This window comes from Phyllobates terribilis, unplaced genomic scaffold (assembly GCF_046119375.1).
Source record: "Phyllobates terribilis strain yellow unplaced genomic scaffold, ASM4611937v1 Scaffold_4__5_contigs__length_816908805, whole genome shotgun sequence".
NCBI classification, from domain to species: domain Eukaryota; kingdom Metazoa; phylum Chordata; class Amphibia; order Anura; family Dendrobatidae; genus Phyllobates; species Phyllobates terribilis.
Window position 1 is genome coordinate 174692151 of NW_027362764.1, and position 25654 is coordinate 174717804.

At 40.8% G+C, this 25654-nt stretch overlaps 1 protein-coding gene across 6 annotated transcripts in view; it reads right to left on the reverse strand.

Annotated features, from left to right (window-relative positions):
* The window catches only part of TBC1D5 (TBC1 domain family member 5), a 741959-nt gene that overhangs the window by 389979 nt on the left and 326326 nt on the right, over nt 1–25654 (reverse strand). For all 6 annotated transcript variants that reach the window (XM_073677953.1, XM_073677948.1, XM_073677951.1 and 3 more), the window contains one exon: nt 20919–20985. In XM_073677953.1, coding sequence (XP_073534054.1) covers nt 20919–20985 — 67 coding nt within the window. The remainder of the gene's footprint in view (nt 1–20918; nt 20986–25654) is intronic.

The following is a 25654-nucleotide window of genomic DNA, read 5'->3' on the forward strand; positions in this document are numbered from 1 at the left end:
GTTCTTTCTTACAGGAGTTATCCACTACTAGCACTACTCCTTCTTGATCTAAATGTTTGGCCCTGATAAAATAAAAAAAGCCTATACTGCCCTCCCTTGTCTCTCACTTCCTGTTAAGTACTTAACCATATGAAGGCGGGGCCAGTGACACCAGCGCTGATTGGGCGCCAGGCTCACGAGTCACAACAACCACACAAGAGCCCCGGGAATGTGAGTTCCGACACCACTGGATTTGGCGCCAATATGGGAAGGGAGTATAAGCCTTTTTATTTTATTGGGGTCAAACATTTAGATCAAGAAGAGGTTGTCCTAGTAGTGGAAAACCCCTTTATGAAAGGACATATTTAAAATGAGAAGTTTCTAGTGTAGCACCAATGTAAATATATAGTAAATCATTGTAAGATCCGTTCCATAACTCCGACTTTACAGGAGGCTGTTGTGTCCAACATCTGCTCAATAATTTACACACAAGTACATTCTAGTGAGAAGAGGGGCCCTGTGCAAGAACTATTGCAGGCCAACAGCTCATCATCATAAACAATTCCACCTGCTTTAGAGGTGGCAGTAGCCCCCTTACCTCTTGGGCCCCTGTGAGGTCACACAGGTTGCACCCATGGTATGTCTACACGTATATATTAGATAACCTATTTAACACATTTCCAAAAATAATCTTCACTATATTCAGTCAATCAAGACTGTGTCAGCAATTCCAGGGTAAGTAATATCCTGAAGGTGTTGTCTGGTTAAGAAAACGCAAATACCCATTCTTAGTTATGTGTTGTTTTTTTTTTAAAGATCGCTATCAAAGCCAGAGGAGAGTGACTCTGGAGGACCTACCCTCTCATAGATTTCACTGGGCACCATGTAATACTTCACTTACCCTGTTGGAGCACTGCATTTGCTGCAGGACTTGGTCTCAGCAGGGATCTTATTTTTATGGAGACCCTTTTAACAAATATGTGGAACAATTCCCCTCATGTTTTAATTGTCCAGTTAATGAATTCACAACCTCACTGTCCATCTGCAACGCTTCCAATTGTCCCTTCTACTTCTACTCACTTCACATTTTCAAAAGCTTTTACTTTTGCATTTTACATAGAGTTGAAAGGTGCTAGATTACTCAAGGGTCCAAGTGGATTCTGTATTAACCAGTTAGTGACATCCGCTGTACATTTACTGCAGATATGTGCACCTACTGTACCACCTCATCCCGCGAGATATCTAATCACAACAGTTTCACCTCTTAAATGCGCTGTCAATCGTAACCACATTAAAAATTTTACCAAAGGGTGGAAGATTCCGTCACTCATCGGGGTGCCGATGAGTTGCAATGGCAGCAGGGGGCCTAGACATGCAGTGTTGAATAAGTGATCAAGTGAGTGTCGGTTCAAGTTAAGAAAACAAATACAGCATCTAAAAACATTAAAAAAATAAAATAAAAAATACTAAAAATCTAAAAGTTGAAATCACCCCATTTTCCCAAAATTCAAATTGCAAAATCGAAAAAAATTATATATTTTCCACTGTTAAATAGTAGATACTAATAAGATCTAAAATGAAAATGGAATACAAATAGAAAAAAAAATAAAAAAAAGCATATGGCAGAATGTTTCTTTTTGTCAAGTCACCACCCCCAAAAAATATAATAAAAAGAGATCAGAAAGTATGATTCCCACCTTTTTGTCAAGATTGTTTTTAAATAGTGACAAAAAAAATTGTACAAATTTGTTATCATCACAACTGTACTGACCCACAGAACAAAATTACCAGTCATTTTTAAAGCAAAGAGAACATCCCCAAAACACCCAGAAAACAACAGGGGAAGGCTGTTTTTTTTTTTAAATTCCCACCTCACTTGGAATTTTTTTCTCCTATTTTTCAGTACAATATATGGTCGAAAAAAATCAACTGTCATTCAAAACTACAACTCATCCTGCAAAAAAGAAGTCCTCATCCGAGTATGTCGACAGAATACTAAAAAAAAGTTACGACTTTCGGAAGGAGAGGAAGAACAAAAGTTAAAAAACTAAAAATGTTTGTGTTCCAAAGGGGTTAAAGTTCCTAAAATGCCCTCTAGACAGAGGTACTGTACATGGTACTACAATAACATGTGCGCACTATATATACATGAGCCGTTTTGATTTTGACAGAAATTTAGATCTCATTGCAAGATCTGATGCTCAATTTGAAAACATCTTTTAACTTGCTGGCTCTGTGCAATTACTAATGAAGAAATTAACATTGTCCTATCTACTTGAGAAAATCCCAAATTAGATATCAACAAACAATATTTAATACTCTTTTGAATAACACTTTAATCTCTCCTTTGTTCGAGCTCCCTTGTGGGGATTGTAAATCTCTAACAATCATTATATAAAAAGGCTTTTTAGTGAGGCATTCACCAGGAATGTGTGGTAATAGCTCTATACATAAAAGTATACAGCACAAAAAAAGTCAAAAGTTCTGAATTATTAATGGATGGCTCTGTCTTGATTAAAAAGGGACAATCAGAGAAAAAAAATAATTGCAATAATGCAGAAGAATAATGGGAATTCACACAGTCAGGGACAACTCTATATAATTATTATTTCACACCTAGTTTAAAGAAGCACTACCAACAAAGTTATTTTCCTCTTAATATACTGCAATCATCATATTATATGGCACTGCATACTTACAATTGCTCATTTTGCCTTTCTACCAGCTATTCCTTCTCTTTTCTATGTAAAAACAGGAAGTCTTGTGTCCCTGCATTTACCATCCCCCTCTTCAACTCCTGACCCAGCTGCTCCACTCCTCCCTCTGCCATAGGCTTTTGCAGAGACTCATGACTTGTGCAGAGAATATTGACCTCCTGTTTCTACATAGAGCTTAGAAGGATTCAGCTAGTCAGATTTTAATCAAGTGATGTCATAGACCTAATGGAAAACAGAAGAATTAAGTGGGTAGAAAGGAAAATTGTAAGTGTACAGTGCTTTATGATATGATGATTGCAATATATTAAGAGGATAATACATTATCTGGACATGTTAGCAAATTGATATACATACTGCAATACAGATTATAACACCAAGGTGATCACATATAGACACACATCACCCGACACAATATTGTTCGATTTTTTTAAAGCTGGACATCTTGTAAGACTTATTATGGGATATGTTCAGCGAATAGGAAGGTAAGAAAGGGCACATCTTTAACAAAATCCTGAAAAAGCAGCCCTACCCAGTACTGTTCTTGGACCATGCGATTACTCTACAACAGTGATGGGGAACCTTTTTTTTTTTTGCCAAGGGCCATTTGGATATTTATACCATCATTCGGGGGCCGCACAAGATGATCAACTTGAAAATTAGTCTGTTATATTTGGTCAAACAATTAATTAACTCATCCCTAATGTGATGGCTTGAACTGCTTGTCTTTGGGGAGACTTGTGATGTTCGGTGGTAATGATGATGTTGATTCTGACAACTGCTTTTACAGGTTTGCATCGGTTTGGAGTGCAGTCAACTCTTTGTGATGAGTTTTGTACTGAAATTGCAGCAGTAAGTTGTCCTGAAAAAAGATGTATATTACACTACATGTATCCTCAAAATGGGAAATTCATCACTGCTCACAGTACATTTATAGAATGCAAGCAGTGGGAGATCTGCAGTACATATATAACAAGGGAGACACTGGGGCTGAAGCATATACATCATAGGAGACACTGGGACTGCTGCATATAGATCACATAGACGCTGGGGCAGGAGCATATACAGTACAGACCAAAAGTTTGGACACACCTTCTCATTTAACGATTTTTCTGTATTTTCTTGACTATGAAAATTGTACATTCACACTGAAGGCATCAAAACTATGAATTAACACATGTGGAATTATATACTTAACAAAAAAGTGTGAAACAACTGAAAATATGTCTTATATTCTTGGTTCTTCAAAGTAGCCACCTTTTGCTTTGATGACTGCTTTGCACACTCTTGGCATTCTCTTGAAGAGCTTCAAGAGGTAGTCACCGGAAATGGTCTTCCAACAATCTTGAAGGAGTTCCCAGAGATGCTTAGCACTTGTTGGCCCTTTTGCCTTCACTTTGCGGTCCAGCTCACCCCAAACCATCTCGATTGGGTTCAGGTCTGGTGACTGTGGAGGCCAGGTCATCTGGCGTAGCACCCCATCACTCTCCTTCTTGGTCAAATAGCCCTTACACAGCCTGGAGGTGTGTTTGGGGTCATTGTCCTGTTGAAAAATAAATGACGGTCCAACTAAAAGCAATCTGGATGGAATAGCATGCCACTGCAAGATGCTGTGGTAGCCATGCTGGTTCAGTATGTCTTCAATTTTGAATAAATCCCCAACAGTGTCACCAGCAAAGCACCCCCACACCATCACACCTCCTCCTCCATGCTTCACGGTGGGAACCAGGCATGTAGAGTCCATCCGTTCACCTTTTCTGCGTCGCACAAAGACACTGTGGTTGGAACCAAAGATCTCAAATTTGGACTCATCAGACCAAAGCACAGATTTCCACTGGTCTAATGTCCATTCCTTGTGTTGTTTAGCCCAAACAAGTCTCTTCTGCTTGTTGCTTGTCCTTAGCAGTGGTTTCCTAGTAGCTATTTTACCATGAAGGCCTGCTGAACAAAGTCTCCTCTTAACAGTTGTTGAAGAGATGTGTCTGCTGCTAGAACTCTGTGTGGCATTGACCTGGTCTCTAATCTGAGCTGCTGTTAACCTGCGATTTCTGAGGCTGGTGACTCAGATAAACTTATCCTCAGAAGCAGAGGTGACTCTTGGTCTTCCTTTCCTGGGGCGGTCCTCATGTGAACCAGTTTCTTTGTAGCGCTTGATGATTTTTGCAACTGCACTTGGGGACACATTCAAAGTTTTCCCAATTTTTCGGACTGACTGACCTTCATTTCTTAAAGTAATGATGGCCACTCGTTTTTCTTTACTTAGCTGCTTTTTTCTTGCCATAATACAAATTCTAACAGTCTATTCAGTAGGACTATCAGCTGTGTATCCACCAGACTTCTGCACAACACAACTGATGGTCCCAACCCCATTTATAAGGCAAGAAATCCCACTTATTACACCTGACAGGGCAGACCTGTGAAGTGAAAACCATTTCCAGTGACTACCTCTCGAAGCTCATCAAGAGAATGCCAAGAGTGTGCAAAGCAGTCATCAAAGCAAAAGGTGGCTACTTTGAAGAACCTAGGATATAAGACATATTTTTATTTGTTTCACACTTTTTTGTTAAGTATATAATTCCACATGTGTTAACTCATAGTTTTGATGCCTTCAGTGTGAATGTACAATTTGCATAGTCAAGAAAATACAGAAAAATCTTTAAATGAGAAGGTGTGTCCAAACGTTTGGTCTGTACTGTACATCATATAAGAGATGCTTGGGCATGAGCATAAACATCCCATAGAAAACGCTGGAGCAGTAGCATATACATCACATAGGAGACACTAGGGCAGAAGCATATACATTACAGGAGACGCTGTGGCTGCAGCAGACACATCACATATGAGACACTGGGGCAGTAGCAGATACATCACATAAGAAATGCTGGATTATGAGTATATACATCCCACATAAAATGCTGCGGCAGTCGCATATACATCACTTAGAAAGTAAGGCAGGAGCATATACATCACATATGAGACGCTGGGCCTGCAGCATATTTAGCACATACAGTAATAGACCCAGGGACGGAAGACTATACAGTAGGAGACATTGGGGCTGGAGCATATGCATCACAGGAGACAATGGGGCTGAAGCACATACATCACAGGAAACAGTGGGAATGGAGCATATACATCACAGGAGACAGTGGGGCTGAAGCATATAAATCATAGGAGACCGTGGAGCTGGAGTACAGTTATATGAAACAGTTTGGGCACCCCTATTAATCTTAAGCTTAATGTTTTATAAAAATTGGTGTTTTTGCAACAGCTATTTCAGTTTGATATATGTAATAACTGTTGGACACAGTAATGTTTCTGCCTTGAAATGAGGTTTATTGTACTAACAGAAAATGTGCAATCTGCATTCAAACAAAATTTGACAGGTGCATAAGTATGGGCACCCTTATAATTTTCTTGTTTTAAATACTCCTACCTACTTTTTACTGACTTACTAAAGCACTTTTTTGGTTTTTTAACCTCATTGAGCTTTGAACTTCATAGCCAGGTGTATGCAATCATGAGAAAAGCTACTTAAAGTGGCCACTTGCAAGTTGTTCTCCTGTTTGAATCTCCTCTGAAGAGTGGCATCATGGGCTCCTCAAAACTACTGTCAAATGATCTGAAAACAAAGATTATTCAACATAGTTGTTCAGGGGAAGGATACAAAAAGCTGTCTCAGAGATTTAACCTGTCAGTTTCCACTGTGAGGAACATAGTAAGGAAAGGGAAGAACACAGGGACAGTTCTTGTTAAGACCAGAAATGGCAGGCCAAGAAAAACATCAGAAAGGCAGAGAAGAAGAATGGTGAGATCAGTCAAGGACAATCCTCAGACCACCTCCAGAGAGCTGCAGCATCAACTTGCTGCAGATGGTGTCACTGTGCATCGGTCAACTATACAACGCACTTTGCACAAGGAGAAGCTGTATGGGAGAGTGATGCGAAAGTAGCCGTTTCTGCAAGCACGCCACAAACAGAGTCGGCTGAGGTATGCAAAAGCACATTTGGAGAAGCCAATTTCTTTTTGGAAGAAGGTCCTGTGGACTGATGAAACCAATATTGAGTTGTTTGGTCATACAAAAAGGCGTTATGCATGGCGGCAAAAAAACACAGCATTCCAAGAAAAACACTTGCTACCCACAGTAAAATTTGGTGTAGGTTCCATCATGCTTTGGGGCTGTGTGGCCAATGCCGGCACCGGGAATCTTGTTAAAGTTGAGGGACGCATGGATTCCACTCAGTATCAGCAGATTCTTGACAATAATGTTCAAGAATCAGTGACAAAGTTGAAGTTACGCAGGGGATGGATCTTTCAGCAAGACAATGATCCAAAACACCGCTCCAAATCTACTCAGGCATTCATGCAGAGGAACAATTACAATGTTCTGGAATGGCCATCCCAGTCCCCAGACCTGAAGATCATTGAACATCTGTGGGATCATTTGAAGAGGGCTGTCCATGCTCGGCGACCCTCAAACTTAACTGAACTGGAATTGTTTTGTAAAGAGGAATGGTCAAAAATACCTTCATCCAGGATCCAGGAACTCATTAAAAGCTACAGGAAGCGACTAGAGGCAAAAGGAGGATCTACTAAATATTAATGACACTTTTCTGGTGAGGTGCCCATACTTATGCACCTGTCACATTTTGTTTGAATGCAGATTGCACATTTTCTGTTAGTACAATAAACCTCATTTCAAGGCAGAAACATTACTGTGTCCAACAGTTATTACATATATCAAACTGAAATAGCTGCTGCAAAAACACCAATTTTTATAAAACATTAAGCTTAAGATTAATAGGGGTGCCCAAACTTTTTCATATAACTGTATATACATCACAGAAGACACTGGGGCTGGAGAATGTACATCACAGGAGACAATGGGTCTGAAGCACATACATCACAGGAAACAGTGGGGATGGGGCATATACATCACAGGAGACAGTGGGGCTCGAGCATGAACATCACAGGAGACAGTGGGGGTGTGGCATGTACATCACAGGAGATATGGTGGCTGAAGCATACACATCACAGGAGACATTGGGGCTGGAGCATGTACAGTACAGACCAAAAGTTTGGACACACCTCATTTAAAGATTTTTCTGTATTTTCATGACTATGAAAATTGTACATTCACACTGAAGGCATCAAAACTATGAATTAACACATGTGGAATTATATACTTAACAAAAAAGTGTGAAACAACTGAAAATATGTCTTATATTCTAGGTTCTTCAAAGTATCCACCTTTTGCTTTGATGACTGCTTTGCACACTCTTGGCATTCTCTTGATGAGCTTCAAGAGGTAGTCACCGGAAATGGTTTTCACTTCACAGGTGTGCCCTGTCAGGTTTAATAAGTGTGATTTCTTGCCTTATAAATGGGACCATCAGTTGTGTTGTGCAGAAGTCAGGTGGATACACAGCTGATAGTCCTACTGAATAGACTGTTAGAATTTGTATTATGGCAAGAAAAAAGCAGCTAAGTAAAGAAAAACGAGTGGCCATCATTACTTTAAGAAATGAAGGTCAGTCAGTCCGAAAAATTGGGCAAACTTTGAATGTGTCCCCAAGTGCAGTTGCAAAAACCATCAAGTGTTACAAAGAAACTGGCTTACATGAGGACCGCCCCAGGAAAGGAAGACCAAGAGTCACCTCTGCTTCTGAAGATAAGTTTATCCGAGTCACCAGCCTCAGAAATCGCAGGTTAACAGCAGCTCAGATTAGAGACCAGGTCAAAGCCACACAGAGTTCTAGCAGCAGACACATCTCTACAACAACTGTTAAGAGGAGACTTTGTGCAGCAGGCCTTCATGGTAAAATAGCTGCTAGGAAACCACTGCTAAGGACAGGCAACAAGCAGAAGAGACTTGTTTGGGCTAAAGAACACAAGGAATGGACATTAGACCAGTGGAAATCTGTGCTTTGGTCTGATGAGTCCAAATTTGAGATCTTTGGCTCCAACCACCGTGCCTTTGTGCGACGCAGAAAAGGTGAACGGATGGACTCTACATGCCTGGTTCCCACCATGAAGCATGGAGGAGGAGGTGTGATGGTGTGGGGGTGCTTTGCTGGTGACACTGTTGGGGATTTATTAAAAATTGAAGGCATACTGAACCAGCATGGCTACCACAGCATCATGAAGCGGCATGCTATTCCATCCGGTTTGTGTTTAGTTGGACCATCATTTATTTTTCAACAGGACAATGACCCCAAACATACCTCCAGGCTGTGTAAGGGCTATTTGACCAAGAGGGAGAGTGATGGGGTGCTACGCCAGATGACCTGGCCTCCACAGTCACCAGACCTGAACCCAATCGAGATGGTTTGGGGTGAGCTGGACCGCAGAGTGAAGGCAAAAGGGCCAACAAGTGCTAAGCATCTCTGGGAACTCCTTCAAGGTTGTTGGAAGACCATTTTCGGTGACTACCTCTTGAAGCTTATCAAGAGAATGCCAAGAGTGTGCAAAGCAGTCATCAAAGTAAAAGTTGGCTACTTTGAAGAACCTAGAATATGAGACATATTTTCAGTTGTTTCACACTTTTTTGTTAAGTATATAATTCCACATGTGTTAATTCATAGTTTTGATGCCTTGAGTGTGAATGTACAATTTTCAAAGTCATGAAAATACAGAAAAATCTTTAAATGAGAAGGTGTGTCCAAACTTTTGGTCTGTACTGTACATCACAGGAGATAGTGGGGCTGGAGCATGTACATCACAGAAGATAGTGGGGCTGGAGCATGTACATCACAGGATAAAGAGGGGTTGGTGCATATACATCACAGGAGACAGTGGGGCTGGAGCATATACATCACAGGAGACAGTGGGGCTGAAGCATGTACATCACAGGTCACAGTGCAGCTGGAGTATATACATCACAGAAGACACTGGGGCTGGAGAATGTACATCACAGGAGACAATGGGTCTGAAGCACATACATCACAGGAGACAGTGGGGCTGAAACATATACATCAGAGGAGACATTGGGGCTGGAGCATACACATCACAGGAGACAGTGAGGCTGGAGCATATACATCACAGGAGACAGTGTACCTGGAGCATGCACATCACAGGAGACCTTGAGGGTGGAGCATGTACATCACAGGAGATATGGTGGCTGGAGCATACACATCACAAAAGACATTGGGGCTGGAGCATGTACATCACAGGAGATAGTGGGGCTGGAGCATGTACATAAAAGAAGATAGTGGGGCTGGAGCATGTACATCACAGGAGAAAGTGGGGTTGGAGCATATACATCACAGGAGACATTGGGGCTGGAGCATGTACATCACAGGAGACAGTGGGGCTGGAGCATGTACATCACAGGAGACAGTGGGGCTGGAGCATGTACATCACATGAGACATGGTAGCTGGAGCATACACATCACAGGAGACATTGGGGCTGGAGCATATCACAGGAGACAGTGGGGCTAGAGCATGTACATCACAGGAGACAGTAGAGCAGGAGCATATACATCACAAGAAACATTGGGGCTGGAGCATAGACATCTCAGGAAACATTGGGGCTGGAATATGTTCTTCAATATACAACACATGAGGCTGTGGGGCTGTAGCATATAGATCACAGAAGACAGTGGAGCTGGAGCATATACATTACAGGGGCTGATGCTGCCTTCATCTCCGGGACATAAGCGTATCGTGAGCTAACTCCGCCCACATAATATGTACAGACGCTGGTACTGGCCAGTGTCAGGACATAATCCTTCAATGTATGCGCCGCAGAGTTCTGTAGTGAACGCTGCATGCACAAAATCGCAGTACAAGAAGGAATTAAAGGGTCGGTGGTCGGCAAAACGAAACCGCCGGCCCGAGCACTGTGATACCCGAGAATCTGCGCAGAGGCCAAAGAAAAGGTCATCGCTGGCCATAAATGGACCACAGACTGGAGGTTCCCCAATCGTGCTCTACAGGAACTGAACACGAGCATGAAACCACATGGTTTACTATAAGGGGTGACAGGATCACTTTTTAATATATTTTATTCTAACTTATAAGAATAATCATAGCATCATTAATATTTCAATGTGTACCTCAAGAACAAGATTTATCATTCCAATTTAGTCTGGTACTTTGTTAACTATTTAAAAGGAATCTTGGAAAGACCCTGGTGGTAAATTAAAATGTACTTTTAATTTACAACTCCTCTATGAATTTCCTTTTTCCATTTACAAAAGGGATGAGATACAGCACAACAGAGCCTAGGACTACGTTGGGTGGTATTTAAGATATAGACCCTCCTCAATGTCTACACCTGCTGGCATAAATGTTTAATGACTCCATGCCACACAACCATCAGTTAAGCTCATTTTCAACCTGTCTGCATAAATACCAGTATTACAAAAGGCCAACATCATTGCTACTGACAATCTACTGCATATTGCTATTTAGTGGGAAAACATTTTTTTCTACTCCAAGGACAGCCATGTGACTTTAGGGTGAAGAAAACCTTGCTGATATATGGAGGTATATGAAATATCTGGCTGGGGAAATCTGCATCTCTACATCATATACAAATGCTTCTCACTAAATTAGAATATCATCAAAAAGTAAATTTATTTCAGTTATTCAATACAAAAAGTGAAACTCATATTATATAGAGTCATTACAAACAGAGTGATCTATTTCAAGTGTTTATTTCTGTTAATATTGATGATTATGGATTACAGCCAATGAAAACACAAAAGTCATTATCTCAGTAAATTAGAATAAGTAACAAAAAACACCAGCAAAGGCTTCCGAAGCATTTAAAAAGGTCCCTTAGTCTGTTTCAGTAGGCTCCACAATCATGGGGAAGACTGTTGACTTCACATATGTCCAGAAGGCAGTCATTGAGACACTCCACAAGGAGGGTAAGCCACAAAAGGTCATTGCTAAAGAAGCAGGCTGTTCACAGAGTGCTGTATCCAAGCATATTAATGGAAAGTTGAGCGGAAGGAAAAAGTGTGGTAGAAAAAGGTGCACAAGCAACCGGGATAACCGCAGCCTTGAAAGGATTGATAAGAAAAAGCCATTCAAAAATTTGGGGAAGATTCACAAGGAGTGGACTGCTGCTGGAGTCATTGCTTCAAGAGCCACCACACACAGACGTATCCAGGACATGGACTACAAGAGTCGAATTCCTTGTGTCAAGCCACTCATGACCAATAGGCAATGCCAGAAGCGTCTTACCTGGGCCAAGGAGAGAAAGACTTGGAAAAGCTCTGTCAACGGTATTGCGGCTTCAGCCAGGTACTGCACATCGGCCCCATGTGGGAGGCCAATGTGCAGAATCCCTCTGCAGCCACTATACTTTTGACTGAGCTTTACAGCTCTGCAACTGAGCACTTTGTGCAGCTCCAGCAACGGCAACAGCTGATCGGCAGGGATGCCAGGTGTTGCACCCCCATCGATCAGATATTGTTGACCTATCCTAAGGGTAGGCCATCCACGTAAAAGTCCAAGACAACCCTTTTAAGGATTTTTAACAACATTAAAGCTCTGTTAAAATATCTGTTCAGTTTACAATAGATACACAGAACAATAAACGGAATTAGCGTTTTTAGAGCGGATGAAAAGTTCTGAATGAGGGCATTTTTTTCATTGTAAAGATAAACTACAAAAGGAAACCAGATGGACCCAATATAAATGAATGTGGTCTCTCAGCTTCCATTTGAAACAGGAATGCACAGGATTCTAACGCAATGTATTTGTTACGTTTGTCTGCACTAAATAGAACAGACAAAAGGAAAAGGTAAATGTGCATGTGAAGAGAGCCTAATATAAAACAGTACTTGCTGTGCTCAAAAGGTTTACCCAAGTATGAAAAGTTGAAATGTCTACTCCTTCTGTTAACACTAGTCATAAATGGCAATCCATATTCCTCTGCCTCTGACCCCATGCACTCTGTGCCCTGGTCACACAACACCAAAGCATCTGGGAAGATTACAAACAAATAGTGCAAAAATGTCTTATATGGTCAGAAGTGTATTTTTATACTCACAAACTGAATATAAAAAAGAGAATATCACAACCAAATTTCATTAGCCCAACTCGAGTTTCGCCAATGTTGACTTCCTCTGGGAACATATTAGCATCAACTAGCCATGTTTCCCAGACGTTACTTAAAACATAATATATATATAATATATTATATATATATATTAATACCGGAAATGCCCAATAGCAGAAATCTCAAATATTCATCAAATTATACTATTTCATATAACATGCCTAAAATTACCACATAATTCTGAACAATATGGTTATAACACATACTATCCTACACCAAGGCTCCACTCCAGTTATTAGAATCTAATTTTCCAATAGTTACTGATGCTCAGTGTACAAGGAAAGTCTCCGACACTCCCCCTGTTCTCTAAATGTTAGGAACTGTGCTGTCATGCTGGTTTATATGCGTCTCTTGCCAAGCGAAAAGATGGTACAAGCATGCATTATGAGAAGAAAACAAGCAGGGTGATGCTCTGGGCAACGTTCTGCTGGGAAACCATAAGTCCTGGCCTTTATGTAGGCTTTACTTCGAAATGTACCAGCTACCTAAACATTGTTGAAGACATGGCTGTGGAGTTGGAGTCTGTATAAAATGGACCGACTCCGACTCCTGAAATATATAGTACATTGGGTACAGTAGTTCAGTGCTGGATGTGCTGTACAATTTTTCATAAGAATTTGGGAAAGTTATGAAATATCCTATAAATGTCTGTTCTGTTCCTGATCTAAGGGTCTCGGCTTTTAGTTGAGATGAATCTGTGCTGCACTTTATATGCTCAGTAGTGAGGCAGTGCTGTGGAGTCGGAGTGGGAGGTTTGGCTTACCAACTCCACAGCCCTGGTTGGAGGGCAATATGTCACTCCTTCATGGCAATGGTATTCCCTCACTAGTATGTTAAAGGCTATTTTTAGCATGTTAATACTGCCTGCCACATGGCAAAAAATGTTCAGGAACATGATAAAGTGATAAGGTAATCAAACAACTCTACTGGAAAAACAATGCAGGTCCATGGAGGCCCTAACGCGCAACTTACAGAACTTGCTAAAGTTCTGTTGCCAGCTAAAACTGGACACTGTAAAGGGGTTGTCCGGTCAAAAGTGATAAGCCTGCAGTCACTCTGTGTGACTGCAGGCTTATGAATTCCCTCAGTGCACGCATTGTGTGCTGCGGGGATTCACCGGTTTCAGGTTCGGGAACGGAGGGTATATATATGTTATACATACACCTGGCCAGTGGGCGCTGCCTCGCTCCATACACTAGTATAGAGCGAGGCCACGCCCCATCTAATGACGCAGACGTCCAGTGGGCGCAATCGACTTGAAGGTGTGGTCTCGCTCAATACAAGTGTATGGAGAGCGAGGCCACGCCAACTGGCCGGGGGTATGTATAGCCCTCTGAGGGGGCCAGGATCAATGGCCCCTTCCCTGTCTATTAATATGCCTAGACTTTGCTGGTTAGATTTTATAGGGGGATCCTTTATCAATTTTTTTCTGGTCTCCACCTGTAATCTAGCCAGTAAAGGCTAAGCAAACAACTGTGGGCTATTATTAATAGCCAGGGAACATCTTTGGCTAATGGCCCCTTCCCCAGCTAGTAATATGAGCCCCCAGTTGTTGGCTTTCCCTCTGCTGGTTACGAAAATGACGTGGGAGCCCACGCCATTTTTTTAATTTTAGGCTATGTGCCCACGATCCGGAAGTATTAGCGCTTTGGACGCAGCATATTTTTGCTGCGTTCAAAATGCTGCGTTCTATTGAATGCAGGTAAATCCGCATGTGTTCACTGAACCATGCGGATTTACCGCATTCAATACATTCTAGTGGTCAAATTTCTGTTGTGGAGACTAGCGACTGTGCAAGAGAAATTGACATGTTGCAGTCCTGAATGACATGCTGCATGTCAGTGTCCGCGGGTGATCCACAGCCTTAAATGCACGCATAGTGGACATGGGATTTCTAGAAATACCATCCACTATGCTGTAACCTGGGCTGTGGAGTCGGAGTCGTGGAGTCAGTGTCCATTTTGGTGGAGTCGGAGTCGGTATCAAATGTACCGACTCCAACTCCTAATATATATAATAAATTGGGCACAGTAGTTCAAAGCAGTTTGTGGGGAATATTTTTTTCATAAGAATTTGGAAAAGTTATGTATGTCTGTCCTATTCCTGATCTAAGGGTCTACACTTTTAGCTGAGATTAATCTGTGCTACAGTAAATTTATCACTTAAACATGAGCAATGTATGAGGGAGTCGGAGTCGTGGAGTTGGAGTCGGTGTCAAGGAAATTGAAGAGTCGGCGTCGGAGGTTTGGCTTACCGACTCCACAGCCCTGACTGTAACATCTGGCCGCTGCAGGTTTGACGCTGCATAAAAAAGCAGCGTCAAACCCGCAGCATGTCAATTTCTGTAGTGGAGACGCTGTAAATTTTAACAGTTTGAAATGTCATTACATGCAGTGGTTTCGCATGTATTGACAAAACAAATGCGACATTAGTAATGGGATTAGGGTTAATGGGATTAGGTTACGCTGACATCTAACCCTGGCTTTAGTAATGAAGAAGTGTCAGCCAGACACCCTCATTACTAAACCTGTAAGTAAAGAGTTAAATAAACACACACACTGAGAAAACAACACTTTATTTGAAATAAAACAGACAAATTCTTTAATCATTTAAATTAACCAAGGTCTGACGATAATCCAAGGGTTAAAGCAATGTCCCATGTTTCTTTTTTCAAATATCTTTATTTAGCTCCAAAAAGCATTCATTGCTGTGCAAAAATGCATTAAAAATGCACCAAAATCGCAGCAAAACGAGCATTTTTGCTGCAAAGAGATGCCGAAACCTTGAAGAAAATTCTGCAATCAAATACTGAATGAGCGCACATAGCCTAAGGCTATGTGCCCATGCTGCAGAAATGCTGCATATTTTTTCCGCTTCTCCCTGGCAGGAAAAACGCATGCGGATTTTACATGCGTTTTTCCTGCCAGGTAGAAGCGTTTCTCAAGCGTTTTTGCATGCATTTCTGCATGCGGGTTATCAAGTGCTTTTCCAAGCGATTTTAGCATCACTTGGAAAAGTGCTTGACAACTTGTTCATACTATATAAATCATTGCAACCGGCATGGATTTATAGTAGTGTGACCAAGTTAGTTAAAAAAAAAAAAAAAAAGAATAAAGAATGGTAAAAAATAAAGATTATACTTACCTTCCGATGTCCTCCCGGTGTTTTCTCTGTTGCGTCCGGTGTCTTGGGTGGCTCGCGGTGGTGTGAAGGACCTGCGGTGACGTCATTGAGTCATGTGACAGGTCACATGACTCAATGACGTCATGGCAGGTCCTTCACAACACCGCGAGCCATAAAGCAGACCAGACGGAGGGGAGAAAACACCGGGAGGACATCGGAAGGTAAGTATAATCTTTATTTTTTATTTTAAATTCATTTTTTTTACAGGTACTATGGTACCCAGATCGGGATGAGAGTCTCCTCTCCTCCAGACCCGAGTACCATCCGCACATTGAACAGTGTGATATCCGCATGTGCACTTGTAGTCATGCGGATATTAAGCGATTCAATGCAAGTAAATGGCGGCGATTACGCTGCGTGTCCGCAAAATTAATGGACATGCTGCGGATTTTTCCGCAATGATAATCCGCAGCGGAAATTTCTGCAGCATGTGCACAGCACACGTGGATTATCATTGGGGACCATGGGGCAAGTATTACCAAGTGTTTTTTAAGCGTTTTCGCTGTGGAAATCCAGCGGCAAAAACGCTTGAAAAACGCATAGTGGGCACGCAGCCTAAGAGGTCTTACAGAATTCATCCCTCAATGGGTCAGTGCTCTTTTGGTAAAATGAAGCAAAACAACTAAATATTAGGCAGGTAGGTTTAATGTTATGGCTTATTTGTATAAATGTGGTTTATTTAGTCATTGTACCTATATAAAATCTGCGATTTCAAATATAATATTAGTAAAAAATTGACCTCATCTTCCAACTCTGCTTAAGTTAGTACATGGTCCCAGCCTTCCTCAGTCTGTACAATGTATGGGACACTTGTACACAGACAGCTGGGAAATGGAAAAACCCATGGATACAGAATTTTTTTTTATTCTTCAAGGAAGAGAATGTTAATTAACAGAATATAGATATATTTTAATGTGCAAAATGCGATAATGGGATGTAGAATTAATTTAGATTTTTATTTTCTCCTATAGATCAAAATTTATACAGAAAAATGTCATGAAAAAAAAATAATACATCAAATTAGTCAGTACCAAAAATAGAATATTCAAAGATTTACTAAAACCAACATCTTACAAAGAACATAAGTCCAACAAATGTTCTGCTCTTACACACAATACTATGTGATCTGATCTGATGAAAAGAAAACAGAATATGTAATGACAGCGACGCATTCACTGGACTGGAAAAGAGATTTTTTTTTGCCATGTTTGAATTAATTAATGATGCTAATAAAACTCATAATTAACATCTGCTCAATATGTTTGGGTGTGAAATTGCACCTTTAAATATTCTGAGTGGCATACATAAAATATGCTGCTCAGATCAAAGTAAATGTGAGGAGCAGAAGAAAGAGGTATGGGGATATTTATGATGTGATAAATGGCACAATGTCGGCACACCGATATGGTTCAGAGCGCAGTACCACAAATGACACTAAATGACAGAAAGTACTGGAGTTATTGCTATCAAATGCGCTGGATGCACAGTGGCAGAAAATCCCAGGCATGTTAGGCTCCCAAATAAACTCTACCATCTTTGCTGTAAGGTCAAGCAATGAAGTGTTAAAGGGAACATCTCAGGAGACTCGTGCTGCTCAAACAACAGGCAGAATGAACTGCAGACTGGGAGCATGATTGCAGCCTCAGCATTTCAGAGACACTATTTGTTGAAAATCCAGCAGGATACCATAGCCAACTAGTCCGACTCTGCCCCTGGCCGGCTCTTCCCAGCGCCACTGCAGGTGATTGACAGGTCCTTCCATATATACATGTGTGGGAGAGACCTGCCAATCACTTGAGGTGACACTGGGAAAATCCGGCTGAGGGCAGAGCAGGCCTAGTCTGCTCTCCGGCTATAGTCTCCGGCCAGATCTCCAAAGTGAATTTTCTCTGAAAAGCCAGAGAGTTTCGGACAATAATCGTGCAGCCAGGTTGCGAATCATGCTGCCCGTCATTTGGACAGCATGGACTGCCTGACAGGTTACCTTTAAGTCATGATCAATAATTGAGCAGAATGATGATGTACATAGTTTTCATTGAATTCAATTAAAAGGAGGTTGCCATCAGATTCATGCTTCCCGAAACAAGGGTAGCATAAATAAGACACTGGTTTGCAGCCAGTATACATACTTAGAAAAGCTGGCTGGAGACTATGTGTCTTAGCTGACAAGTCTGAAGCCGTAACTGGCCTGCTTGTCCTCGTTCCAGTTGACCCTCTCTTGGCTCTCTCGATATGTGTGCACAGTCCCTGGCATTGTATTTAGAGAGAGAATACCCAGGAAAGGGATCGGGGGCAGGAAATAATGGAGCTAGCAAGGTTAACCAATTCAAGACAGGGTCATTTCCCCCATTCATTATGAGGCACATTTTATTTTTCATATGTGCAGTATCTAATCTGCCCCCATTGCATAGTAAGTGATGCAGTGTAATTCACTAACACGCTTTTTTCATTAAAATCCGCTCTAATCTTATGAGTAAAAAGCACTTTATATGTTTATATCCTACCGAAGCATTTAGTCATAGGGATATGATCTCTCGCATTTAGTCAAGGTTGGCGTCGCCCACGCCATTTGAATTCTGCTCCCGGCTTGCGTGGACATAAGTATGCGGCGTTTGTGCTGTATGTCATGACCAGCCGCGCTTGTATCTCAGGGAGCCGCGCATGCGCGGTGTCGAGAGGTTCTGGCCGCACACAAGGAAGCTGAGAACTACACAGCTTGACTGCGCACACGCGGGGAGCCGCTCGTCCCAGCTTAGCTGGTCATGACTGACTGCGCAGACGCCGCATACTTACGTCCGCGCAAGCCGGGAGCAGAATTCAAATGGCGTAGGCAGAGCCAATCATAACTAAATGCGAGGAATTATATCCCTATGACTAAACAAGCAGGTATGATATAAACATATAAAGTGGTTTTTACACATTATATTAGCGCCAATTTTAATGAAAAAAGCGTGTTAGTGATGCATATTGCATCATTAACTACTCAATGGGGGCAGTTTAGATACGGCACAGGACATGACAGGTTCCCTTTAAGAGCTTTACTTTTTTTTTTCTTGTTTGGTTATTCAAAAATTATTTTTTTCCGTCACACGTGGAATCTAATTTTTTATTTTATATTTAGATAAATTTATTTTTTGTTAAGACCTCAAATGCACAGTAAAATACATTTACATTTTTTTCCCCTTTCTAGAACAATTATGTTAATATATTGGACATATGTTTGCTTTTTTTGATCATTGGAGGGTTAGATAAAGCAATTTGGGCTGGCAGTCTCTTTCTTTCATTTATTTTTCTTTCTTTTTTGATCTTTTATTTCACACATTGCCTCGTGAGTCCAGTGCTGAGCGGTTAAGACCCAGCAGCTCGTGCTCCCTTCCACACCAGGCGATCACATGATCACTAGGATTGGAGGAGGAAGCACTGTTTGTTTCCTAAACTGTATACATCGTGCTCTCTCATATATATGCAGTGATCAGGAATGCAGATCTGGTAATAAACCACCCTTCCCTTTTCCATGTGGAGGCAGTCGGTCTGTTATGTGTGTCTGCAGAAACATATGTGGATCGGTAAAAGGAGTAACGAGAAGAAAAAACACCAGAATAACAGTTTTTTGGTGGCAACAACATTGCGATAAAATGCAGTAACTGGCGATCAAAAAATTCTATCTACTCCAAAATGGTATCAATAAAAACGTCAGGGAATCGCGCAAAAAAATAAGCCCTCACCCAGCACCAGATTCCAAAAAATGGAGACGCTACTGGTTTTGGAAGATGGCGCCATTTTTTATTTATTTCTTTTACAAACTTTTCATTTTCTTTCACCACTTAAATAATAAAGAACCTACGAGTGAACAATGTATCAGAATAGAGGCTGCTTGGAGAAATTCAATAAGATTTGGGATGTGTGGAACTCGTCTCATCTTACTATATCAACACGTAGATAATGGTCTGGAACCATCATAATAGCTATAGTAAAGGACACATTGACCCACACTTGATAGTATCACAATGTTATTAACAATGTCGCAATCTTAATAGGTTCTTTTTTGAAGAATATGTATAAACCGTTCTTGGCAGCAGGGTAGTCTTCGTTTTTCCTTCTTTAAGAATATAATAGATGGATGGATTGTATCATTCTGAGTTATGTATAACCAAACATATATAAATTTGAATAATGAGTCTTCTAATTACTCCTCAATTGTTCCATAATCCTCGCAAAAGAATATGGACTTGGGGAATTGAAGTTTATACAAATGACTCATTATACAAACTTGCTGTTTTATTATTATTACTATGATGAGTGTGTATACGTTATATTGGTTATATACAAAACATGTAAGCTTTTTTGTTTAATAAACAAATTAAAAAACAAAAATCATAATGGCAGGTCAGTTTTAGGATTTAGTGAACATGGTAAAAAAAATAATACAAAAAACAATTGTGGAATTACACTTTTTTTTGCAATTTCACAGCACTTGGAAAATGTGTTCCTGTTTTCCAGTACACTAGCTGGTGAAACCAATGATGTCATTCAAAAGTACAACTCGTCCCGCAAAAAATAAGCCCTCACACGGCCATATTGATGGACAAATAAAAAAGTTCTGGCTCTGGGAGGAAGGGGAGCCAAAGCAAATACGGAAAATGCCAAGGTGGTAAACGGGTTAATATGGCATGAGGAGATCGGGTCAGAGTTCTCAGGAATAAAGCAGATTTTTTACCATGAGGCTAAGGTATTCTTTTTTTAGGGGCTTAATTATCAAAAATCGAGCAATATATTTTCGTGCTGTTTGGGCAAATAGTACAGTGGACCTGTCCCAACATTACATTGACTTTCAGCAAGACAGCATGGCATTGTGATTGTAGTGAAAAATCCACTTTAAATAAACCTTTCCCTTATATGAATGATCCAATCATGACTGTGTAATGGAAGTGCCATACAGACAATTAAGAGATCAATATTTAATGAAATACCTGTATGATATAAAGATGTGTTCGGAATTTGGGGCTGGCTGAGATTTTTTTTCATCTACAGATATTCCTGTAAGAGAAAAAGATGCAATAAAGAGCCAAATCTTACAAAATCTACCCGTAAAAGTACTAAAATAACCACTGATATGTAAATCAAGATCAAGGATATGTCAAGATGAGTGCGATTTATAAGCAGTAAATACAAAAACCTTTAGGAAAAGTAGTTCTGCATATATGAATTTCATTAACAATTTGTGACAAAACAACTTCTATATAAATTCATACATTATTGTGACATGGTAGCAAAACATATGATAGACTGTGATCTAAATCATAGTCACTGGATAGTCACACATAGACACATATAGCATAAACATCTTCTGACAGAGTATCTCAAAATCAAGTTTTTGTTTCTTTTTGACCATTTCATACCAATGTTGTTGTGCCAAGGGGAGAGGTAAGGAAGGACACATCTATATGGTGAACGAGGTTGACCAATCACTTTAGAACTTTCCCTTTTATAAATATCAGTTTAAGACAATAACTATTATCAAATTGGAAGTTGGACCAGCAATGAAAATTAGCTTTTTGGGAAGCGGAAATTTTCCTTTTGCAAGTTCTGCTAATATAAGGCCACGGCCCCACTATCAGTATTTGGTCAGTATTCGGTCAGTAATTTTTCTCTGGAGTGGGAGCCAAAACCAGGAGTGGGTGATAAATGCAGAATTGGTGACTTGTTTCTATTATACCTTTTCTCTGATTGTTCCTCACCTGGTTTTGGCTCCCACTCCAGAGAAAAAATACTGACCAAATACTGATCAAATACTGACAGAGGAGCTGTAGCCTAAAAGTGGCAGTCACAAAAAAAAAACTTTGGAAGAAGACAACCAACTTGGCTAACTTTAGCAAGAATGGCCGCCACAACTCAACAGAACAAAACACCATTGGCCTGGAATCACCATTTGAATTTTTTTTGCTAAGTCACTTTTCTTTTTTTGCCTTGTGCTATTCGTTGCCATTTTTTATGCTAAATTCTTCAACATGGCGCACATGGTTCCTGAATTTTGTGCTTTTGGTCTTCATTTTTGTCTTTAACCTTTTTGCTACTTTTTAGAGCCATATGTGCACCAAAACTTCCGAGGGGAAGGGACATTTGCAACAAATTTTCTGACTTGTTGAAAAGTTGCAAATGACGAACAAGGTGAAAACATATAAAAACCCCAAACTGCGCTCACAGCGGTGAACTAAAAAAACAAGCACAACAGAAGAATAAATTAAATAAACTTAAAAAAAGGTGCAAATGGAAAAATGAATAAGGTGTAAGCAAAAAAAAAAGGTGCAAAACACTAAAAAGTAGCCAAAAATCAGGCACAAATATCTCGGTAACTAAAAGAAACATAATGGCTAAACTTTGGAAACTGTTCTAACTTCTGATTTCCTAATACATGACCATTTTTCCATTTTAGGTATGAATCCTTTTTAAAAAGAAAGATGGCGAAAGCTTCAGAAAACAGGTTTGGAGACATAAACCTATAAGAACGAAACAGGGGAGTAATAAAGTTGACATAATAAATTTTAATATAGCGTCAATATATCACCCAAACCCAAGACTGAGCAATGAATCTTGTTACATCTGCGTATTAATAGCCTTATAGACCACATAATTGTCTTAAAAATGTGTATTTTATGTCATTTAGCTTACACCCCATGGCATTTCTACGTCAAATGTATGAAAGACAGGGAATTACCGCTAGATTAATGCCCTGCAATACTGACACAATCAGATTTCCACATTATTTAATAGAAAACATTTTAGCCTATAACTAAAACGAGAGGTTGATTGAGTTTGACAACAGACTGGAGTAAGGATACAGCTGCGGGTTCGGGTTTTCTGAAAACAAATGCGTTCAATATGGAAAACATGGAAGCTATAAAACAAATGGCAAATCGTCTGCTAATATCTGAAAATAAGCTTTTATTGGGGGAATATGTGAATTTTATTGGAATGTGTGATTTGGTTGCTTCTAGAATATGCCGGAGATTTATGTGAGGAATCATTTTGAAACATTTGCACAACCTAATCCCATGCATGCTGCAATATTCTCATTAGGAAACAAGATGTAATGTCATTCATGGGAGATATATAAATGGGGGACACTAAATCAATATAAAAGCCTCATAAATGCTTTTCTTTGCCTAAACTTAAATCACTGCCGTACAGAAGCATCAGCCAAACATCCACAAAATTAGCAAAGGATGTCTAGTACAGATTTCCTATTGCCAAAAAGACTTTTCAGACTTAAAGGGGTTGTCTAGTCTTAAGCAACAAGTCTGCAGTCACACTATAAGACTGCAGACGTGTGAATCCTCACATGGCGTGCACTGTGCGCAGTGAGGACTCTCCTGTGCTGGGAGCGTAACAGCAAGTACATGATTTGCATACATGCGGTTACGTGCCAACTAGATGGCTGCGGCCTAGCTCAATGCAAGTGTATTGAGCAATGCCGAATATAGTTTAGTCAGAATGTGGCTGGGAGTACACAAATCACATACTTGGGGGTCACATGACCTCCCGATCTTGGCACCGGAGAATCCTCACAGCGAGCAGTGCACACGATGGGAGGATTCACAAGTCTGTAGTCACTCTATTGTAGCTTACTCTAAGCTTAACGGGAACCTGTCACCAGTTTTTTCCCATATAACCTACAGCCACCACCTTTCAGCCCCATGTGATAGCATTCTAAAACGCTGCACATATGACTCCAATTCGCCCCGGCAAGGCAAAAAAAATACCTTTTATTACACTCACCTACATGGCGGTCCAGTCCGATGGGTGTCTCTGGTCTTGGTCTGGTGCCTCCTCTCTTCTTGCTATGCCATCCTCCTTCTGTGATTCGTGTGGATGACGCATCCTACACCATCTACATAGTGTTCCGCTTCGTGCTTCTGCGCAAAGTACTGCAGTGCATATGCTCTGGCACTCGTTTGACCTTTCCCGGCGAATGCGCACTGCTGTACTTTGCTCTGCCCTAGTAGGACAGAGAGAAGTGCACCTGCACAGAAACGCAAAGGGGAACACTGTGTGGGTGACGTAGGACACGTCATCCACAAGAATCACAGAAGGAGGACGGCATCGCAAGAAGAGAGGAGGCACCGGACCAAGACCAGCGACGCCCGTCAGACCAGACCGCCATGTAGGTGAGTGTAATGAAAGGTATTTTTTTTGCCTTGCAGGGTGAATTGGAGTCATATGTGTAGTGTTCTAGAATGATATCACATGGGTTTGAAAGGTGGAGGCTGTAGGTTATATCAGAAAAAAATGGTGACAGGTTCCCTTTTAAGACTGGACAACTCCTTTAAAGTGAATGTCTACCTTTTTTACAACATGACATTTTAAGCTCAAACACTATGCGCTAATTAATTCTCAACATATCTGTATTGCAGGTGGAGCTCACCAAGTCTCTATCCAAAGTCTATCAGACCAGGGCTATGTTCGCATTACGTTTTTGCCACATCAGTGGCTCCATCAGGGCTTTCATCTGAAGCCCTGAAAAACAGGACTGGGGCACTGATTTTAATGAATCAGTTTGTGCTAAAGTGTGTTAATGTTTTTTTTTAACAAAGTTAAACATCTTTTTAAGCCACTAATATATATATATATATATATATATATATATATATATATATATATATATATATATATACTGTACAAGTTTAGTATCACTGTTATCTTATGGATCTCGAGAATCAAGTTGAAAGATTTTTACTACACAATGAATGCCGTAAAATGGTAACTCAAATAAAAAAAAAAATATAAAAATTGTGAAATTGTATTTTTTTCACACTTGGAATTTGCTTTCCCATTTTTCACTACAATATATGGTAAAGTGAAGGAAGTAATTGAAAACTAAATCCAATAAAAAACAAGCCCTCATATGGCTATGTCAGAAGGTAAGTATATATTTTTTATTTTTTACCATTCTTTTACGGTCACACTATATAAATCTATGCTGGTTGCATGGATTTATATAGTGTAACCAAGTTGTCAAGCACTTTCCAAGTGATGCTAAAATCGCTTGGAAAAGCACTTGTCAACCCGCATGCGGAAATGCAAGTGAAGAACGCTTCATATCCGCATGTCCCTGGCAGGAAACCGCATGTACAATCCGCATGTACAATCAGCATGTAAAATCCGTATGCGTTTTTTCTGCCAGGGAGATGCAGAAACGCTCAAAAAAAATCCGGAACATTTCTGTATCATGGGCACATAGCCTTACATTAATTGCATGACTCAATATTGAGCACACGTAGCCATCTATACACAGCAGGAGGCCGCACGTAGCCATCTATACACAGCGGGAGGCTGCACGGTGCCATCTATACACAGCGGGAGACCGCACGTAGCCATCTATACACAGCGGGAAGCCGCACTTAGCCATCTATACACAACGGGAGCCGCACGGTGCCATCTATACACAACGGGAGCCACACGGTGCCATCTATACACAGCGGGAGGCTGCACGGCGCCATCTATACACAGCAGGAGGCCGCACGGCGCCCCCCCCAGAGACAGCAGGAGGCCGCACGGCGCCATCTATACTCAGCAGGAGGCCGCACGTAGCCATCTATACACAGCAGGAGGCCGCACGGCGCCATCTATACACAGCGGGAGGCCGCACGGCGCCCCCCCAGAGACAGCAGGAGGCCGCACGGTGCCATCTATACTCAGCAGGAGGCCG